This window comes from Ascidia mentula, chromosome 2 (genome assembly GCF_947561715.1).
Source record: "Ascidia mentula chromosome 2, kaAscMent1.1, whole genome shotgun sequence".
Taxonomy (NCBI): Eukaryota; Metazoa; Chordata; class Ascidiacea; order Phlebobranchia; family Ascidiidae; genus Ascidia; species Ascidia mentula.
The window spans coordinates 7,101,492-7,123,379 of NC_138567.1; the positions used below are offsets into that span (position 1 = coordinate 7,101,492).

At 38.8% G+C, this 21,888-nt stretch overlaps 3 protein-coding genes across 4 annotated transcripts; 1 reads left to right on the plus strand and 2 right to left on the minus strand.

Annotated features, from left to right (window-relative positions):
• Positions 1 to 10,121: 10,121 nt before the first annotated feature.
• LOC145890694 (uncharacterized) lies at positions 10,122 to 12,207 on the plus strand. Its single transcript, XM_082981829.1, has 4 exons — positions 10,122 to 10,365; positions 10,507 to 10,653; positions 11,034 to 11,129; positions 11,634 to 12,207. Exons 1-4 carry the CDS (start codon positions 10,311 to 10,313, stop codon positions 11,723 to 11,725), a joined length of 390 nt encoding a protein of 129 aa, XP_082837955.1. The 5' UTR covers positions 10,122 to 10,310; the 3' UTR covers positions 11,726 to 12,207.
• Positions 12,208 to 12,333: 126 nt separating this feature from the next.
• Positions 12,334 to 14,701, minus strand: LOC145890693 (vacuolar-sorting protein SNF8-like). Its single transcript, XM_082981828.1, has 5 exons — positions 14,361 to 14,701; positions 14,008 to 14,067; positions 13,766 to 13,917; positions 13,388 to 13,574; positions 12,334 to 13,186 (listed from the first exon to the last, which is right to left on the minus strand). Exons 1-5 carry the CDS (start codon positions 14,526 to 14,528, stop codon positions 13,001 to 13,003), a joined length of 753 nt encoding a protein of 250 aa, XP_082837954.1. The 5' UTR covers positions 14,529 to 14,701; the 3' UTR covers positions 12,334 to 13,000.
• Positions 14,702 to 14,982: 281 nt separating this feature from the next.
• On the minus strand, positions 14,983 to 21,675 carry LOC145888782 (heparan-alpha-glucosaminide N-acetyltransferase-like). 2 transcript variants are annotated; one of them, XM_082979626.1, is made up of 15 exons: positions 21,490 to 21,675; positions 20,949 to 21,148; positions 20,609 to 20,724; positions 20,423 to 20,550; positions 20,212 to 20,321; positions 19,835 to 19,947; positions 19,606 to 19,682; positions 18,495 to 18,671; positions 17,604 to 17,729; positions 17,150 to 17,282; positions 16,807 to 16,939; positions 16,564 to 16,668; positions 16,351 to 16,496; positions 16,167 to 16,279; positions 14,983 to 15,673 (listed from the first exon to the last, which is right to left on the minus strand). In XM_082979626.1, the coding sequence occupies exons 1-15, from the start codon at positions 21,557 to 21,559 to the stop codon at positions 15,492 to 15,494; spliced, it is 1,929 nt and encodes a 642-aa protein (XP_082835752.1). In that variant the 5' UTR covers positions 21,560 to 21,675; the 3' UTR covers positions 14,983 to 15,491. The 2 variants fall into 2 exon arrangements, with proteins under 2 accessions (XP_082835752.1, XP_082835751.1); XM_082979625.1 differs by having other exon boundaries at positions 20,197 to 20,321.
• Positions 21,676 to 21,888: the final 213 nt, after the last annotated feature.

Genomic DNA, 21,888 nt, shown 5'->3' on the forward strand with positions numbered 1-21,888 from the left:
GCGCGGGTGCTACTATTTAAAACAGTCAATTCACGCTTAGCGGGACCGTTATCGTCCATTTCAGGGAACTGAAGCTCGTTTTCTCTGTCTTGTGAGTGAACTGCGCCAAATGCATGCCAAATGTCTCGTTTTAAATATTGCCTCTGTCCTGTCGGTCGTGACATGTTTGTAAATATCATGTCCTTGCTTGAGGAGGCCCCAAATCACTACTAATGTGCACAAAAAACTGGGAGGAAAACTGTTTTCTGTAACGCCGAAGCCACGTTGTGTACGCACAGCAGCTGTCTGTAAACTGTGTCATGTTCGTGATTAATTTAACACACAGTGGAAACGAAAACCACGCATTACTTGAAGTCGCATCCTAAATCGTTTTTGTAATGTAAATTTGGTCCCATATCATGCTGTAACTGGAAAGTGTGCATAATATAATCAACCAGATACTTGGATTACCTACCTTTAACATAAGCAAGTCGATTGAAATACACAGAGCAAGAACGCTAAACAATTATTTTAACAATCTGTTAAGCACTAATACAACGTAACTTGTGTGTGGTTTAAAGTTTTAATTGTTTGGTCGCGTAAACTACTCTAAATACAAAAGACATTGGCCGTTAAAATAAGCTTGGTAATGTTTATAAAAATGGTCGATAATAAAGTGAGTCTACCAATATGCACGGTAGGAAACATAGATTAAGGCACTCGACTTCCATACCAAAAAAACAGACCCGGATATGCCAAAATAACAAATTTAATGAAAGTATGGCCAAGCCGCCAAAAACACTTATAACCAAAATTCCATCGCAACTATCAAAACATCCATCACATGTGTCATTTGCGCTTGCTGTTCCTATTTTCCACAAACTCCAGTTGCGGCAAACAAATCGTGACCACTTTCTGTTCTGTGTTTTCCTACCATCAGAACTTAACAGAACGGGAATCATAACATTGCTGTGTGTTGCTTGTTTTCGTGTTGGTGTAAAGGGCAAGAAAATAGTTTGCAACTTTGTTGTCTGCTAAAAAACGACAATGTCAACAGAACGCCGTATTTTGCCAACTTTTGTTGAAATGTTGCAACAATCGACCACAAAAAAAAAAAAAAAATATGACCAGTCCTTTGGTTGGTTGCGCAATGCACAGACAAAAAGCCGTAACAACAACCCGCGGTTGACATCAATGCATGACATCACACTACACAAGTATCATGCAGGAACATTCTCCGTGCACTTCAATACAGCTTGTTGTTTTATGAACGTCCTATGTGCGTAATTGAGAGCCATTGAGGTCCGTGCCAACGTGAAACACCCAACACCAAAATGCTCATTCGTACCTGGGTAATGGGCGTTTAACGCAGCAGTCTATTTTACTTTATTTCCGTCGTGTTAAGATTATTACAGAATCGATTTTAGACAAATACAGTTGGGTTCGTAATCAAAGCCAGACAGTTGAATTTTTAAGCAAACTATGTATCTGTATGAGGTAGGCTGCCCAAAATCTGGAGAGGGGCCAAAATTTTTATTTATTCTTGGTCTCACAAAGCACAAACAACTCGGCGAGCTTGAAAAACGATTGGTGAACAGTTTTTGTAAAACTTCAGCAGCAAGTTCGACGTTTGGCGATTATTTAATTTTAATATTTGAACTTTAACATAGATATTTGATGGGAGTTGCCGTAAAAAGCTTATTTTTGCACTGTACTATTTGCGAAGCCGCGTAGAGATAATTAAAATCAGTTACTTCAAACTGGCACATACATTTTTAAAATATACTTTATTTTGCATTTAAATCCATTTAATGCGTCGTTAGTTTAAGGAGCGTCAAGTATTCACTAAAACATAAGCATATTGTTTACGTGGTGTTATCATTTGAGTGTTCCGATTACATAGATAGGTTGCATGTGGTGAACAGCAGATATATATCCGCGATTCTATGGTTAATTTAAAAAAGTAATTTAAGTTAATTATAACATTTTAGTGTTACGAAGAAAACTGTCCACTGATTGTACACAGTCCTAATAATTAGAGTTGTTATTATTCCGAGACAAAATGGAATTCCACAAGAACTGTGGTTGGATTGTCTGCCTGTTACTAATGATTTCCAAACAAGGTGAGTTATTTATTAACATTTCATGACGGTACCAAGGCCGTCACACAGTTCCTCTTGTCCCCCAGGAATGGCCATTGTTTGCCACATTTGTCAATACAACGCATCAACCATGCCATTTGAAAACTGCCTTGATGATCAGTATTTGATGGAATGCAATTTGAAATGCATATCGGAAAAAACTTTTAACGGTAATTATACGTTTTTTTATAATTTTAGGCAGACTTGTTAAATACTATAGCCATCGGCCTGATGCAAGTTGATTTTTGAAAAATAACTTACCCGCAAAACAACGAGTTACATCATCATTACAATATTTTGTGAAAAACATAGGAAAAAATGATTCCATCCAAAATATATTGTGCAAATAAAAAAAGTTATAGTTTCGGGAAGATCTTATGAGTGTCGTACATAAACTACAAATATTGACTAACTAAGAACTGCATTGAATGTGTTGAAAAAATGTGTTACATAAATGTGGTATTGTATTATTCGAGGTCTGAACTCTTGGTGTTAAGCATCAATATTAATTTAATGCAGAGAAATATATTTGCAGAGAATGGATCCGTTACATCTATCAATCGGTACTGTGGCAAAGCAAATACTGCAGAGGGCTGCAGAAAAACTCCATCTGGATCATTTGTGAGGTGTTGGTGTGACTCGGGTAATTGTTTGAACATAAACCAACGCACCTTTAGGCGTGTATGGTATGTGATAGAGCAGGCGAAAACGTCTGATTGTAAATCTTTTTAGACGGCTGCAACGGTTTCGACAATTTTCGAAACTTTTCATCGCCAAGCTCGCAAGCAGAAACTGAGCCTGAAGAGAGATCTACAAATGAAACGTTCTTAAATGGCTCAGCAACAGAGGAAATATCCCCAATCCAACAAACACCAATAAACAAAACGGCAACAGTGGAACCATTTCCAATTCAACCGACACCAATGAACGAAACGGCAACAGAGGAACCATTTCCAATTCAACCGACACCAATAAACGAAACGGCAACAGAGGAACCATTCTCAATTCAACAAACACCAATAAACGAAACGGCAACAGAGGAACCATTTCCAATTCAACCGACACCATTAAACGAAACGGCAACAGAGGAACCATTTCCAATTCAACCGACACCATTAAACGAAACGGCAACAGAGGAACCATTTCCAATTCAACCGACACCAATAAACGAAACAGCAACAGAGGAACCATTCTCAATTCAACAAACACCAATAAACGAAACGGCAACAGAGGAACCATTTCCAATTCAACCGACACCATTAAACGAAACGGCAACAGAGGAACCATTCCCCACTCAACCGACACCAATAAACGAAACGGCAACAGAGGAACCATTCCCAATTCAACAAACACCAATAAACGAAACGGCAACAGAGGAACCATTCCCAATTCAACCGACACCAACAAACGAAACGGCAACAGAGGAGCCATTCCCCACTCAACCGACACCATTAAACGAAACGGCAACAGAGGAACCATTCCCAATTCAACAAACACCAATAAACGAAACGGCAACAGAGGAACCATTCCCAATTCAACCGATACCAATGAACGAAACGGCAACAGAGGAACCATTCTCAATTCAACCGACACCAACAAACGCAACGGCAACAGAGGAACCATTCCCCACTCAACCGACACCATTAAACGAAACGGCAACAGAGGAACCATTCCCAATTCAACAAACACCAATAAACGAAACGGCAACAGAGGAACCATTCCCAATTCAACCGACACCAAGAAACGAAACGGCAACAGAGGAACCATTCCCAATTCAACCGACACCAACAAACGAAACGGCAACAGAGGAACCATTCCCCACTCAACCGACACTATTAAACGAAACGGCAACAGAGGAACCATTCCCCACTCAACCGACACCAATAAACGAAACGGCAACAGAGGAACCATTCCCAATTCAACAAACACCAACAAACGAAACGGCAACAGAGGAACCATTCTCAATTCAACAAACACCAATAAACGAAACGGCAACAGAGGAACCATTCCCCACTCAACCGACACCAATAAACGAAACGGCAACAGAGGAACCATTCCCAATTCAACAAACACCAACAAACGAAACGGCAACAGAGGAACCATTCCCAATTCAACCGACACCAACAAACGAAACGGCAACAGAGGAACCATTCCCAATTCAACCGACACCAACAAACGAAACGGCAACAGAGGAACCATTCCCCACTCAATCGACACCATTAAACGAAACGGCAACAGAGGAACCATTCCCAATTCAACAAACACCAACAAACGAAACGGCAACAGAGGAACCATTCTCAATTCAACAAACACCAATAAACGAAACGGCAACAGAGGATTCATTGCCTCTTGAACCCACACCAAGGAATGGCGAATCACGTCCAGTTCCTATGGGAACCAATGACACACAATCACAACCATTTTTACCAGACCCGTCGCCTGTTAATGTCACAACCGTAGATGATATGCCTCAAAATGTTAACAACACTGAGTCCGTTGAAAATGCAGAAAAAACAGGTCAGAATACCTTGTCAGAAGAACCAGAAAAAACAGGTCAGAATACCTTGCTAAACGCAACCACTACACCCATAAACTCAACAATTACACCCTTTACGGAAAATCCTAACCAAGAAGAAAATGGTGATTATTATGAAGACGAAGGTGCATATTCACGTAATATACTACAGTTTAAATTGTTTGTCCCATCAATAAAGCAAGGTGCAATTAGTTTAGTAATCACAGTTAGATAGTTCGATCTTTTCGAAAAAGCCGTCAAGTCCTTAAAAAAACATACAGTTTCAAAAACGAAATTGGTGATTTATTTTTAAGACCAACCACTTCGCTGCTACCGATGTTTGTTTGATCCAAATGTTGGAGACTCACAAGGCTGCACAGGCCCAGATGTAAATGAAACACTTCTACAGGAATGCATGTGGCACGAGAATCGATGCGTTACGAGAACCCCTGTTGGAGGTAAATAACTGAAAATAATATTTTTTAATCAATCACAAAAACTCCAGTTTCCTAATGTAAGGTAGACCAAATGAAGCTGCTGGTGATTGCTTAGTATTTATTGGATGTTTTTATTCTGCTAAGTTTCGTCTCATTTGAAAAATTTTGCATGTTGTTGGATTGATTTCAGTTGCCGAGTCTGGAAGTTCATTCTATATCAGCCGAGAATGTTACTACAGTGATGAGGAATCTGGTTGCACGGAGGAAAATGGTGAAACCGTCTGCTGGTGTTCAGGAAGTAAGTTTGTCTGTGGGATACTTGAAACATTACAGAAAAGTTTAAACTCGATTTCATAATGTTGTTGTAAGTTTTGGTCATGTACTCTTAGTTTCAATGTTGAAAATTCGTGTTTTCAGATGGGTGTAATACATACAGCAACCTGGAACGCAGTAGAAATGCTTCCGAAACTGCTCCGAATGCAACTGAAGCTGCAACCTATCCATCGCCAACAAACGCAACCACTGCCGTGGAAGAGTCGAACAATAGCGACCCAACCGTCAATACGGATGGAAATAACAGCGCAAACACAGCTAATGCTACGAATATTGACAACAATTTGTCGCCAGAAGCTCATCAAACTCTCACTGACAACTTGACCGAACCTACGAATGTCCAGCCCACGCCCACGACGCAAAACGAACCTGAAGCGAGTGAGACTCCACTTGAAATGCCACCACAGCAGGAGAGTCAGCAAAACTCAAACCAAAACCCCATCGATTCAACAGGTAGAATTCTTATTGATACGATGATTCGGTGTTGTCGACAAATAGAATTTTATTCTTATTGCAGGTGATAAATATAACAAAAGTGAAGACATGCAAGAAAGGATAGATAAAATTTTACGTAATCTATTTAATTTTTACATGTTGATTTAAGAAACGGGAACAGAAAGAATGGAAGCAGCAGAAGAACCAGGCCAGGGTACTCAGTTGAACACAACCACGACACCCACAAACTCAACAGCTACACCCTCCACGGAAAATCCCAACCAAGGCGACGAGGGTGATGTGGAGGACAATGACTATGATGAAGACGATGACGAAGGTACAGATTTAAACGCTACCGTTTAAATTGTTTGTCGTTAAATTACGTCATGATGCAATTAGTTTGGTGTTACTATTAGACAGTTAGGCGTGTTAGATGGAGCAAACATGTAATTAAAAACTGTAAGATATAAAAATAGAAATAAAGATATTTTTTAGAACAAACAATTCGCTGCTACCGATGTTTGTTTGATCCAATTGTTGGAGACTCACAAGGCTGCACAGGCCCAGATGTTAATGAAACACTTCTACAGGAATGCATGTGGCACGAAAATCGATGCGTTACGAGAACTCCTGTTGGAGGTAAATAACTGAAAATAATATTTTTAAATCATTCACAGTTTCCTCATGTAAGGTAGATTAAATTTCGACAGTGCTTGCTTAGCTTTTTCTCCATGTTATTACTGTGCTTTAAATGTCGTCACGTTTGGAAAATAAATTTTGCGCTTTGTTGAAACTTACATTGATTTCAGTTGCAGAGTCTGGAAGTTCATTCTATATCAGTCGAGAATGTTATTACAGTGATGAGGAATCTGGTTGCACGGAGGAAAATGGTGAAACCGTCTGCTGGTGTTCAGGAGGTAAATTTGTCGCAGCTAACATAGTAGGATATGGAAGCCAACGTAAATGTGTTTATAATTGAACAATTAAAATCACAATATTGTATTTAAGATGGATGCAACACATATAGTAACCTGGAGCAAGGTAAAAATACTTCCGAAGTTGCTCCGGAAACGACTGTAACTACCACCACCCAAGCAACTCCAGAAAACACGACCAGCCAATCACCAACATCACCAACGACCACCCAACCCACAGAATCCACGACCACCCAACCAACTGAATCCACGACCACCCAACCAACTGAATCCACGACCACCCAACCAACTGAATCCACGACCACCCAACCAACTGAATCCACGACCACCCAACCAACAGAATCCACGACCACCCAACCAACAGAATCCACGACCACCCAACCAACTGAATCCACGACCACCCAACCAACTGAATCCACGACCACCCAACCAACTGAATCCACGACCACCAAACCAACAGAATCCACGACCACCCAACCAACAGAATCCACGACCACCCAACCAACTGAATCCACGACCACCCAACCATCTGAATCCACGACCACCCAACCAACTGAATCCACGACCACCCAAGCAACTCCAGAAAACACGACCAGCCAATCACCAACAGCACCAACGACCACCCAACCCACAGAATCCACGACCACCCAACCAACTGAATCCACAACCACCCTACCAACGGAATCCACGACCACCCAACCAACTGAATCCACGACCACCCAACCATCTGACTCCACGACCACCCAACCCACAGAATCCACGACCACCCAACCAACTGAATCCACAACCACCCAACCAACTCGTGAATCCACGCCCAATGCAACACAAACTGATCCCCAAGTAAACTCGGATGTAAATGAAACTCCATTGGAAATGCCGCCGCTGGAGAGCCGACCAAATGAAAGGGTTAACACGGAGTTATCAGGTTAGAATATATTGAACGAGCCTTTCATATTTGAAACCCAGAATGCGTTTATGTTAGGGCATAGGGAAAATATGTAGCTTAGTTGAAAATAAACGTCCTGCAGCGTGTTGTTTAAATGCATTTTGTTCGAATGCGTGGATTGTGAAAGAAAACAAGAAATGAAGGCGTATATATGGGTCGATATCGTTGTTTTTAGATAAACCTCTTCAATGCTACATGTGTCAATTCAATTCAAGTGATCACAGTTCTGCTGACTGCATGGGACCAGACGTCAACGAGACCCATTTGGGAGAATGCTTTCCCTTCGAAAATCGATGTGCCACTTTCAGTCGCATAGTAGGTTACACTTGTGTGTATCTTTAAAGTAACCCGAAAAATCTATTTTTTTATGAAATATAAAGTGTAACACGCACAATCTGCCTGTAAAATATTCGATCCATCCACCTTTTATAGAACTATAACAAAACATAATGCCTTCATGTCTTATGTTTATGCGAATGAATTAACAAAAAAATCGCGTTTTTAGTTCCCCGGACAAATAGCTCGTATATCATTAGAAGAGCATGTTACTTTGGAGAAGAAGATGAAGCATCAGGATGCAAGGAATGGAATGGCGAGAAAATCTGCTGGTGTTCGAAAGGTGAGTCTGTTAGCTGAAATGAGATATAGTGGCGCTCTTGTGTGTGGTCTTTCAACAAAACTTTTTGCCGACCTTCGACCCTTTAGTTTACAATTGCGTGTAGATTATGTTCTCAGATTATGATGCTATTTTGTTACCTTCTCTGTTTGTGTTTTCAAAGAATTCCATCAATTAATAAATTTAAGGGTCTCTGATTGGACAACCTCATACAGGAAGGTGTAGCAATTGCTTTTTACTTTTTTTGCTCTTGCAAGGTTTGGCTTTAATCGACAATATTTATTCAAACCATCCAACGTAATAAAACATAATACTGTGTTTAGACGGATGCAACACTTACAACAGCTTCGAGGACAGTGGAAACAATTCTAGTACCGCTGGAACAACAAACACAACGACGAGCACTGAACCGCCTGTGTTGAACACCACTTCAGCCAATTCAACAGCAACTACAGGCATACCTTCCAATAGTACAGATTCTCCGCAATCTACGGCAGAAAGAAACGCGACACAAGACACAAGTTCAACAGCAACTGAAACGCCGGAAACGAACAGTACATCGGCACCTCTTAATACTGATGCTGAATCAACGCCGACAGAGAACAGCACCGTTGTTGAGCCATCCTACGATGTGACGCCATTTTATCCCGAAGCTTTTATTCCATACGATAACAGCAACCAAACAAACAACTCCACTGAAGGAGAAGAAAGAGTTGAAACGCCCAGTCAAGATCAATGGTTCAGCAACTTTCCAACGCAGACTAATAACGAAACTGACATGTTCACGGCACCTAACGCTTCTACGCCATCGGGTACGAGTCCTTACCTAGAGCCACCAACCAATTCAACAGAGACTCTGTCAGGCGATAACGCCGAAGTCGCCACAGAGCAAACGACGCAGCCAACAGGTAATGAAACCTACCCTACCAGCGCCGAAAATGTGGTCACGGCTTCCCCAGAGGAAAGCAACAGCACAGACAGCCAGCTCGCAGGTAGCATCAACGCCACTGACGCAACAACAGAAGCTACGGACCCTTACTTCGCCTTGAAAATTGTAGCGGTCGCAGCTATCATATTCGGTGTGCCAGTTATTATGCTCTGTCAAGGGTGTAGATGATTTTTTTCCTGTGTACAAATGTGCCAAGTTGTATACTGACGTTGCTAGTGACCAACTGTACATACGTTCCTGTCAGTTTGGGTAAAAGCTTTTAGTTTTGTTTTTTTACCACTTGTCAAAGAGAAAAATGTTTGAGTAAAAATAAATAGTGCTAGTGTCCCAGAGGTCAAATTGTATTTGTGGTGATTGTACGCATTATTTACCTTCAATATACAAGTCAATTAATGTGGTTTTACGGTCTGGTTGGTTACGGAAGGTGTTTGTTTTGGAAAATAACCAAACTCGGCGTGTTTAAAGCTGATATTGGTTACGGGGCACGAAGGAGAAATTTACGCTTGCGGATCCCAAAATAATTTGTACAATACTAAGTCGAATTTGTACAATGCTGAGTTTGGAAACATTATATCATCGTGCGCCGTGTGTGGTTGTTTACTCATCCGTGACCATCAGGCGGAATCGCTCGTGTTTGGAGAAGGCTCTCTGCCATTCGATTACTGGATACAACGGTACTATAGGGGAAGAAAGCGCGTTGTCGAGATGCTAACGTAGATCCATTGTCCGGTGCACAGAAGCACGCGTTCGCGTCAACCACGATCAATTGAATTTAGTGGCTCGACGAGCCTTTCTCAGCCACCGCGTCGTGTTCGAATTCAGTTGAGTTCCATCGTTCGCTGGTTCAGACCGGCATAGGTTGAAACAGGGAGGAACATTTTTTCGAGTTTTGGTACGCGCTGAAAAGAGGAACTAATTTTCTTCACGTGTTCCTTTTGACAGATTGTTTTTGTCCGAGGTACAGGCGTACAACAAGTATACGAGTCTATAAACTGTTTCTATACTTTTGTGTACAAACCAACGAATGGAAATGAAGATTGCGACGGGACTTCTCATTCTCACGTTACACTGTTTATCTTGTAAGTAACCCCCAACTGCAGATATTGTAAGATGATTTGTTGTAGTGAAGAGCCAGTACAGATTAATTTAACTACCACTGTATGTCTTGTGGCGTTTAAAGTCAAAACGCAACAAGAATTCCGAGCGTTTTTTTCGTTTAGGTTCAGCACTGCAGTGCTACGTGTGTACATACGATTCAACGACAAACCAAGACCCAATGTGCGAAGGACCAGTTGTCGACGCGTCGCTGTTGCAGGAATGTTCGACTTCCACAACGAGTTGTTCGAAGACAACAGCCACACTTTCTGGTAATTAGCGTTTGTTCAATTCTATGTCGTGAATATTTCATGAGGGTTGTGGTATGTGGACACATCTGACCACATTTCGAAAACTTTAATTCAAACAAAAAACAGATTTGGAGGGACACAGTCTGTCTGTTATAGAGGCGACAGCGAATGTCCCTTCAAATTTACCAATCGATACAATACGTCATTTGCCGAAAATTGTGCCCTGCCGAAGCGTTGTAATTTTATAAAACAGGCATAATGTTTTGGTGAAATTACCAGAGGGATTCAACATTGGATATTTTAGTTCTGAATGTGTTTTAACAAACATACAAAACCCACAGGACCAACAGGACCGATAATGGTTAGTTAGGAGTCCCTAAAACTGTTTTATTGTTATGAAGGTCTTGCAACGTCCGTTTCGCGAGGCTGTAGCAGTTTGGCCGTTTCTCCTGGATGTCAGTCTGACACCGTAACCTCAACGTGCTATTGCGAAACAGGTTGGTATCTGTTGTCACAAGTATGTCCAGCAAACGTTTCTCGTCTTGTATCGTAGAAAACATGTGTGCATAACAAATAGCAAACGTATGGCCTTTAAGGGTGCTTATCAGCAGCTGGCTTACTTTGGGTTCTGATTGATTCTTATGGGATCTAAAAGGGGGTTTTGAAAATGGAATACTGCCATAAAATTGGTCTTCATGTAGGTATTTGATTTGAAATATAAACTATAGGTTTGAGCTTAGAAGTTACAATTCATACTAGTTAACTATTGACACCTGACACATGCTTTGCATAATTTGATCGGTATAATTGTCACGTACCACAAAGCAGAACCTTGTTTTGCCTAGGGCCATGAGTCTCTGACCTGAACAACTGTTGTGTTTACTACTTTCGGTAGGGCCTGCTTCAGTAATTTCCTAAACCAAACGATATTTTGTGTATCACTATCAGTCGTGTACAGGGAGGTAACTAACCTGTGTATGATCAGTTGATGTTTTTTACAGACCGGTGCAACTCTTCAAACACGGTCGTCGTCCCACATTTGCTTCTCTTTGCTTCTCTTGTATTGACAATCTTTAACTTTGTGTTTGCTTAAAAGGCATGGGACGACAACTTTACATCCTGGCGTCGTTAAACGAAAACTTTGTGAAGATTCCTCAAACTTGTCATGTATTTTTCTGCACTGTTTTCATTGTCTTATGGTGCTCATGCTTTGTAAGGTGACACTTGCATAATTAGGATTGTTTTTTTGCATATGTACGTTGGGCAACAAAATATGTTTTGTTAACACACGTTTTAGATAACAGCATAAAATGCTATACGTTAAACTTTGTCTTATACCAAGAAATTATTTTACAAAAATGTGCGTTTACTCAGTTGCTATAGGCTACTAAGTATGATGGACCAAACGCTGCACTTGGTAAATACTTTTCATGCTGTTTCATACAACCTTGCTGAAAGTGTCCACCGCTTTTTTAAGTGTTTTAAAGTTTTTTATTGTCCGTGATGTGAGTATTGAATTTTAGCAGACAATCGCAACTGGAGATTTGTACAAACATTATATCGATACAAACTATACCTGCTAACTTGTCTGAAAGAGTATATACCAGTAAGTCTATATTGGAATATCGTGTGACGTCACAAGGGTGTTGCTTGCGAAGATAAGATTAATCACGAACCAAGCAAAAAGACTCCATCTTCAAAAAGAAACTTCATCGATCAGTTTTAAAAACAAATCCGAATGTCAATTGTTTTGAGTCCCAAACCAAGTCATTAGGGTGGAAATGTATAGATTTCAGAGCCAATTACAGCGTACGATGTCACGTTGCTCAACTTGCCCCCATTAACAAAAACTTAATTCTCTGGGGATTTCGTTAGGTTCGTGCCATGATTCGAGAGGTATTTTGACCAGAAAGTCAGTCAGTGTGCATTGCAACACGGTTGCAAATTAGGATGGTTTGTTGTGAAGCCAAGATAGAAATGCAAGTGCAATGTAGCAGTGTTTAAGCCACACCCAGCAACGACTAGAACTTTACGCGAAAGAGTTTAGTCCATACATGCAGAAAACGACCTTTATTCACAACTTTAAATTACGAGACACAAACTTGGTGAATAAACGACAGGACCACCACACTTGCGTACGTGTTTAAATTGGAGTTTACAAAAAATGTTGTCATGTTCTGCAATAAAAAATGCCAAAGTTCAATTATGGCAATCTGAAAAGTGACAATGGAACCTGACAACTGTGTGCATTTCAGGTGTTCAGTGGTGTATTTACGTAGAAACATTGCACAATCCAACATAGGCCAGTGCAAGGGAAACGATATAGAGAATATCAAAACCAACAGCTATGACTACGGAAAAGACTTGGTCATGTTTTTAGTTTTCGTTCCGAGTAAAATAGTGCAGGAAACCAGTAGCGCCTTTGGTGATCTTTCGCTTGGTCGTCCAACCATGCCATGCCCTCGTGGATCAAGTGGTTGAGGACTTGTTCTGTTCGTTCGGGAGACCAGGAAAGAGACGATTCGACTTGGGAAGCCGACACTTCGCCATTATTCTTAACAAGCCAGAAAAAATGATTGCAAAGTCTGTAGTTACTGGTGCAATTTTTTTGTCAGACTGACTGTTTAAAAACTTTATTCGACGAATGTGTGACAAAGTCAAATGTTATTACAGCTCAAAAGGGTGGACAGGGTTAGTAATGACGCATGCTTTGACACTTTACAGTATTTTCGGTATTTGGTAGAATTGTACTCACCTGTTGTGCCAGATCCAATATCGCTGTGTGGTCCATATTAAGCTCCCCAGGCACGGATTGAATAATCTGTTTTTTGCCTGACCCTAACAAAGCAAATCCTGTGCCAAGAATCTTCAACTTTTTAATTGCCATCTTGACATCGTCAGTGGTTATGTCCTGACCATATTTCCCACGAGACTTCATAAGCCTGTGTTTCAATAATAAAGCAAGTACAATGTATATCATCGTGATTTGGTTGACATTAATAATTTTTGTACCATATTTTCGATCTTAATCATTGTTTTTGGAGTTTAATATGGCTGAACTAATTTGTAGACCAATAAGTGTACTACACTTTGCAAAAACCATTTTTGGCAAACACAAAGCTCTCCAATGAACCTTTTATGCAGTTCATCCATGGTCAAAATTCCACCATTCTGCGATCTGGTTGCAATACATATTTCAACTGCTTGTACGCCAAGCTCATAGTAAAAGTCACCAACACCAAGCATTTCTGACCAAAAGCCTTTACCAGATGCCAGAGGGTCTACCTGTATGCAGGAAAATATTCAGTTGTGAGCCCCATTCCAGAATACAGACATAATGTCAGTTAAATGAGATGTTTTTTGAGGGATACTTACACCAATTGAAGCACACATTTGTTGAAATTGATGTCGAAACTGAGGATCCTTTTTAATTTCCTAGAACAAACACAAAAGTTACAAAAAATTTAGGATCTTTATATGTTATCAAATTTAGAATACATGTAGGCTACACAGTAGCTGAGTAAAGCCGATCCGGTGTTGTTTATTGTTTTTTCATCGGTGTAGGCTACACATTTGCGCAATCCTTATATATACCTATAGATATGTAACTAAAATGTTACTCTGCTGATAATATTAAGGAGTATATATGTATTTATGCATACCTATAGTGCTATAGCAACACAACAAATAAAAACATTTAATTTGCATGTTTAGGTGTATGTACATACATTTTTATGCTTTCCAGCAAACTCTTCTAAGTTGGTATGGAAGGTTTCAAGTTGCTTGCTTAGTTGTTCCAGTTGCTGTGCTGCCAATTCATTTCCACGTTCCTTGAACCGTGCACTTTCGATCTTCTTTTTAGTTACAGCACTGGCTCCAACCCCACGTCGCCTCATAATTTTTAACAACAGGACCTACTGAAGCAGGCAAATATACATGTTGCAAAAGCCGCAATTAAAACCATACACAACACAATGTCAACGACCATCTTTGTGCCTCGTGTGTCATAAGATGCTACTCCTCTTGCCCAAGCGCTAATTTGCATGTACCATATGCTATTCGTCATACCACGCCTTTGTAGTGTTTAAATTGTTTTATTTACGGAAAAACTCAAGCGAACATTTCTGTTTGTTTTGTCAAAATTGAGCTCAGTGAAGTGTGAAATCAACAATTACTGGAGCGGAACAATTCGTCAAAGAAGTTTTTAAAAAAATTTGAAGAGTGTTTTTTTTTGCCACCTCATAATTTGGCAAAGTCCAACCTCACCTTTTTTAAGTGTTTATTCCACATAAAAATGAGTGGCTTCAAACTACGTTACAATATTACATCTCGAACATTCTGAAATGTTTTATTTTAGCATTTCGTATATCCCAAAGTGATGTTTTGAGGGAAAGTACATAATGAGAAGTATTGGCACCAACATCAATGAAAGCAATATGAAATTAATTGCACATGAATACGCTATACTATATACAACATCAATACAGAAAGTTAAATGCAAAATGGCTTTTGACATCTGGGAATCATGTATCTAAATATATTTGAAGGTAGTAAACCAATATTTCAGGTTTTATGATATGTAAAGTAGATTTGTATTTTTATGTGTATCACATAAGCAAAAAATGGCTTATGTGTATCACATATATCAAAATGTTGTAAGGCCAATATTCATTAACATTTAATCACTTGGATGTTACAGAATCATTTAACCACACAAGAATAATAAATATCCAAAAATACTGCTTCACCAAGAAAAAGGTAGGGACATAAAAATATTTTTTGAAGCACCCTGAAGTATGGATTTGTCCCAGGGCATGGAATTTTAACCACTGCCAATCAATGGTACAAACAAAATACAGTTAAATCTTAAGAAAAAATTTCTGCCTGTAGCACCAATAGGCAATTAACACCCACAGAGTGACACCAAACAGATTCATGAATAGCCACTCGCCATGCGTGGAATACTCTGTCAGTGCCCAGCTGAATGGAACATAAGATTGGAAGGTTTCATGGCCAACATATAACAATATACTGTTCATGCCTGTAAAAACAAAAATGTAAGTACAATACCTGCATTACAAGGCTTATGTAATCAATTACTATTAACACCATTGCTTCAACTATTATTACATGTAGAAACATTTGATGTAATTAGTTTAGAATATTTAGAGCACAATTTTAAATAGAAATTCCAGAGATTTACAAATTTTCTACGATGCAACTTTAGTTACTTTCACAAATATAATGTTTTTGTTGCTGCCAGGCATATTGTAACTTAATAATCTGTTCTTCTGGCAAAGATAAAACGTAACTTTATTCACCGACGTTTCGCCTGTTATTCAACGTCGGTGAATAAAGTTACGTTTTATCTTTGCCAGAAGAACAGATTATTAAGTTTAGTTACTTTGTGCACATATTGGTTTTGGGATTTTTTGTGAAGTGTTTCCCTTATTTTAAACAACATTTTTTATGGGATCAGCATGCAGGTGGGCTTTCAGGCTGATTGAATGGTGACCATTGTTACACAAACTTACCCACAAAGTCTAATGGAGAACCAGACCACAGTTTGAACACATCAACAACCAAATAAAACACCTCTATAAGAAAAAATGCCATGGAAGAGAGAGCAGTGAGAAACGTTGGAGTCCTAAACAACAATTTAAAAAATTATTTAACCACGAACTTGTAAATCAAACCAAAACCAGCAACTTCACACACCACAAATTTTTATTGATAGGGATGTAGCCCCCATTGGTTGAAGCCTTGGTAAGAATTAATGAGATAACACAGAGGCCAACGGCCCACAGTGACCAGCGCACACATCTCTCCTTCGGGGTCTTGTAGTAAAGAAATATTTTTCCTACCTAAAAGTTAAGAAACAATTACGAGTTTTAGTTGTTGTTAAACTGCTATACAAATGTTGGTGTGTACCTGGCTGCCAAGAAACACAATAATGCAGCCATTGATTGATCCTAGGATGCCTTCTGGATCATATGGAACTTTTTGATCATTTGAAAGGTTCGGGTAGTATATGGGCTGAATGTAAAAGTCCAGTTAGTGCACACGAATTTCTCTATTAGTAAAATGAATTCCATTCATGCTAACATGATTAGGTACCAAAACATTACGTCTAATATCTGACTAGTAGTACAGTACAAACCACTTTTATGATACCTTGCACGTTGGATGACCGTACATGTGGTCTTTTCCAAACATCCATCTATCAATGTAGCCAGCAGCTCCACCTACACAAGTGGCGTTTTGATATATGCCATCATTGGCAAGACCACCTGGACCGAGGTAGCCTCTAAAATAAACAAAGCCATATCTTTTATTCGCAATTAAGGTTTTTTAAACTTATGGTAAATGGATTACACAAGTATTTGTAAAACATCATCCTGACAATGCATTTTGATTAAAAAATCATGAAGAAAAATTACCACTAGCAATATGTGGACAATTTGCATGAGTCTTCATGTTATTGGTGAAACAAAATAGTTGTGGGTAAACAACTTACGTTGGGCATCCTGGAACAGGCAAAAGAAATGTGAGCATAAACCATAGCAACTGTAGCAAGGCAACAACCAACCACTGGGGCCAGTATGGTATAATATCACGAAAGGCATGTTTCCATGAGTAACCTCCATCCTCTTAAAAACATAACAATGGTTTACCCATCATTTACATTGTGATTTGATGTAAATTGAAAAATAAATTCACTTTTTTAATGTAAAAACATATTATTTTGGTGATTTTTTTTAATAATTTAAAAAATTCAGTTAATTTTCACGAACTATTAAGATACTGCATATTACTTAATGTAATTGGTAAAGTTTAGAATTTTTTACAAAAATAAATGGGAAAAATAAAACTGAACTAAACAAGATAGTTTTTAAAGAAACCCAAATGTTAAAGAATTAGAAGCAAAAGCACAATTCATCGTATATCTAGTGACAGTATATCTAGAGCACCTTTTGCATATTTAGTTTCAATGTAGTTTGTTGGCTTATGGAAAATGAGCTGGATTGAAAATGCAAAAAGATAGGAGATGGCAAAGCGTTGCAGTACACCTGGCACCCGCAATGTTTTCCAATCACCTGCAAACAAACAAATGATTAACCAAGTACTTTTGTAATGTAATATTTTCTCAGTGTTCCTGCTAAATATTTACCAGCATGTACATAAACATGTGAAAAAACCAAAGTCCTTGCTAACAAAGCCACGCCAACGCAAAGTCCAGGACATATACTACTTGATGTTTGCAAATGTTTGATAGTTGAAACAAAAAACTTTTAAAAATTATTAACTTCGAAACAGAGCAGTGGCAATTTTTATAGTGTTCAAGTCTTAATGCATTTAAGGCCAGACCAAGCCAAGTTGAACACTGGATCAACCAACTAACTTCATAAGCTACAAAAAAGAATGACGACAGTGGCGGATCTAGAAAAAATATGAGGGGGGTGCTCGGTTTCGGTACCTAATTAATGAAGCGGTTAGATGCTGACATTTACCATGCAAATTCAGCTTTAAACAACAGGTAGCACATTACAGTAGTTAAGCGAAACATCGAACAACTTCTACGAAACACAAGACTTTTTAGTTGGTTTTGTGCATGTGCGTCCAGACCAACGGCACAACAAACGATTGTTTCATAAGCGATCATCGACGCTTGAATGCAGCATGCGAGACCGAAAAACAAAGCAACTGCGGAGACGAACACTTAGTCATAGTGGTCTTTTCCTGCGTAGTGGAAATTAACTGCACTTTCACAACCCTGAAAACAATGTGCCAAAATGCTGAGGGGGGTGTTCTGAAACCAAAACAGCCCCCTGGATCCACCACTGGTGAATGACTATACTTACTGTTGTGGTTAATGATGAATATCCCCAGGCCAAACAATATGATTGTTCTTTTTACAAGTTTCTGTAGAATGTTGACCATGGGAGTCATTCGTTTGAGTAAACTGTCCACAGAAAGTGTGATGTTGATGCCCATAATGAACATAAACCAAGGAAACACTAGGTCAGCTACAGTTAAACCTGTTAAGAAACACGTGTTTAACACAAACAAATTGGGAAAATGTAGCAATAACAACACCAAGAAAACTACTATTGCACTAAACACTTTTATATTTTACTCAAATGTTTTAGAAATTTTAGAAAAAAGCATATCAAGAATCATGCATTGATTTAAAACCTACAGTTTAATTGATTGTTTAGTAAACTTTTAAATATAACTAATTTGAATTTCTAGGACCATCCTTAAGCAACAAAAGCCATTGCAACACTCTTGGTTTTTCGTCTAACAGAGCAGTCACATTCGTGTTCACCAGTATTGTAATTGTAAAAACAAGAAACACGATTGCTTGCAAAAATATTTCAGCACCCTAACTGGTAATTTGAATTTCTTTATAAAATCAGATTTGCTAAAAAAATGTGCAATCATTAATGCGTGTATGTCAGATCTGATAAATCAGCATGAATTATTGACACCGCACCCCCATACCATTCCAAGCACTGTGGCTGAAAAACCAGTACGATCCCCCACCATAGTTGACAAAAATCATTACCACTAGGCAAAGTCTGAACATAAACAAAAAATCTAAATTATTTTATAAATCTATCAATCGAGAAACCCATGTCAAAGCCATGCAATCACAATCACAACCCCTCCTACAGTATGTTTATTAAATGATAAATATAACACACATACTGTAGCTTGTCCCAAATGCCTTGCGATACATTTCACTTTGTTTTGATGTAATTGGTAAATAAATAATTTTGTTTATTGAAAAAAAAATATGTTGCTGAAAACAAATGAGGAGCTGTTTGTACACTTAAAGGCTGCCACGGTGTTGCGTATTGCACTGGGTAAATACCACAGCAAAACAACATAATGGCCCATTATGACACAAGTATGATTTATAATGATTGCATGGCTCTCACTGGGGCTTGGAAAACCTTATGTTCCTACCATGCCAAGATGAATGACGGAAGAACCAGTAATAGCCTCCCTTGTAATTTACAAAAATCATGATAACTATGCTGAGTCTGCAAATGAATTACGTCATTATAGTGAAAACAGAAAAAAAAATGGTTGGAATTATCAAAATATATTTATTCAACAGTTAACATACACATGTTCAAACTATGTGTATAATAAACACATTGGTCACAGTGTGCCAATATTAATTTCTGCCTACCCTCTGAATACATCAATGGATTTAATTCTTTCTCGTTTTACAGGAACTGAAGTATTCTGAGACTCTCCAGCTGGTGGTTCAGTCGAATTTTGGTCAGCGGGATCACCAAGGTCCTAATCAAATTTAGTTTGGTCATGTAAGTGAACAAAAACTGATCAACTTATTGGTAATAATGCACTAGGATTGCACCAATGGCAAACAAAAAAGTTGTGCTGGCAAGACTGTCACCAAGCCATACCGAGGAAACCTATCCATTTACTTGCTCAATAGTTCATAAGCATGAAGAGGTGAAATTGCCACAACAAACAAACAGTTTAGTCTGGTACTTCATTTACAAGTTTCATTGGTTGCTAATGTCGTACCTTGAGGACACTTACATTGGTAACAAGCAGTGTAGTATTTTCAGGCGAGAACTTTTTGTACACACAGTACCCCAGTATGTACAAAACACCCAAACCAACAAGAACCAATGCTGCCCAAAGAATAGCTGTAAAACAGATGCATCATTTTTGTGATAATTGGGATATCTTTTTGAAAAGGTATTTCATTTTATCATGTCAACTATAAATATTGTAGTTCGATTCTCACGCAAGTTGCTGTTCCAAGGCTTGGTTTGAATGGCTACGTCCGAAATCCTGCAATGTGAGGTTCCAGTTTTCTGGAAGAACTTGACCTCGTATACACCACGCTCTCCAAAATGGTGATTAAAAATGTCACTGAACACAAACTTTAGTTAACAACAAAAACATGACAAATGTAACAAACAAAAAATACCTGCAGTTTTCATCATTCCTTACTGTTAAAGTTATTTGTGTTAACCAACGAGTGTCAATGAGGAATGTTGTATTTTGAGATTTTTCCTCAATAGTGGCTACCACAACATCAGTACACTAAAATTAAATTAACATAACTAGCAAAAGGTCATTGTGTATAAAGTTGTAATCTTTGCCTAAAGTTTTCATTAGACAAAATATTCAAAATGACTTTTACACACAAGATAATAAGTATCAGTGTTGCGGCACTAAATTAAACTTTTCTGTTTAAATAAAAAGATTTTGTTAAACAGTGCTACACTAGAGCAGTACAGTCCTTTTATTCATACGTGTTAACTAACCTGATAGCAATGGTCTGAATTGGCAAAAACATCTAATATATATTCCATATTGCTCTCATTCTTAATAACTGATAGCTTAGCAGTGTCAATTTTAAATGTAGGTTCTGTTTCCATTGACAAAGGTTCTGAATACTTTGACTCTTGTGAGTGAATTCCATCTTCATCATGCATCTCCACAGAAATGTACTGCTGGGCCTTGGCTGCATTGAAACACAGGTAAAAAGATACAATGTATAAATAAGATAACTACCAAGCAATATTATCAACATTGACCAATTAAGCAAGTATCATCCCAGTTACTTTCAGAAAAAAATGGGAAAATGTGATTCAATCCTAACCAACAATTATGTTCGGGAAATCCATGAAGCGTTTCTGTAGCAATTATTACACAAACTGATGTGTGTTGTTTTCCAATACATTGTTGTCACGGCATAATTACAACCAAAGGTAAAGGTTTGCCTCTGAAGGTGTTTACAATATAGCAACGAAAAAGAACCTTACAGGAACAAGTTTGGTGAACGTAAAGTAGGCTACCTCCTACCTGCAAGCAAGGCAGAAAGTACGATCAGCCACTTCACAGTAGAGGACCATTCTTCAGCAACAAAAGCCATTGCAACACTCTTGGTTTTTCCTCTAACAGAGCAGTCGCATTCGTATTCACCAGTATTGTAATTGTAAAAACAAGAAACACGATTGCTTGCAAAAATATTCCAGCACCCTAACTGCTGCAACTGGTTGCCGATAGTGGGAGGTAGAGGTTCTGTCCAAAGTTTTGTGACCGTGCATTTTTTAGGTTCAACATTTTTGTTTCCGTCAGTGGGCGCCAAAATGCTAAACTGGTCGGCGTTCGTGCCCAGATTGGCAGCATTGGTCAAGCCCCCGACCCATATACCAAGAAGAAAACCTGATCGGAATTTGTGACCAGGACATCCTGGGTTCA

Coding starts and splice junctions, on each gene's coding strand:
- LOC145888782 (XM_082979625.1), bottom strand. CDS start 21,559: ATGGCTTTTGTTGCTGAAGAATGGTCCTCTACTGTGAAGTGGCTGATC. Junction 17,283..17,603: donor TGAAACTAAATATGCAAAAG/GTGCTCTAGATA, acceptor TATGTTTTTAAG/AGGATGGAGGTTACTCATGG. Junction 15,674..16,166: donor TTCTCCATTAGACTTTGTGG/GTAAGTTTGTGT, acceptor TTGTTTTTACAG/GCATGAACAGTATATTGTTA.
- LOC145890693 (XM_082981828.1), bottom strand. CDS start 14,528: ATGAGGCGACGTGGGGTTGGAGCCAGTGCTGTAACTAAAAAGAAGATC. Junction 14,068..14,360: donor TTGCTGGAAAGCATAAAAAT/GTATGTACATAC, acceptor TGTTTGTTCTAG/GAAATTAAAAAGGATCCTCA. Junction 13,918..14,007: donor AAATGTGTGCTTCAATTGGT/GTAAGTATCCCT, acceptor TCCTGCATACAG/GTAGACCCTCTGGCATCTGG.
- LOC145890694 (XM_082981829.1), top strand. CDS start 10,311: ATGGAAATGAAGATTGCGACGGGACTTCTCATTCTCACGTTACACTGT. Junction 10,366..10,506: donor CACGTTACACTGTTTATCTT/GTAAGTAACCCC, acceptor TTTTTCGTTTAG/GTTCAGCACTGCAGTGCTAC. Junction 11,130..11,633: donor AACGTGCTATTGCGAAACAG/GTTGGTATCTGT, acceptor TGTTTTTTACAG/ACCGGTGCAACTCTTCAAAC.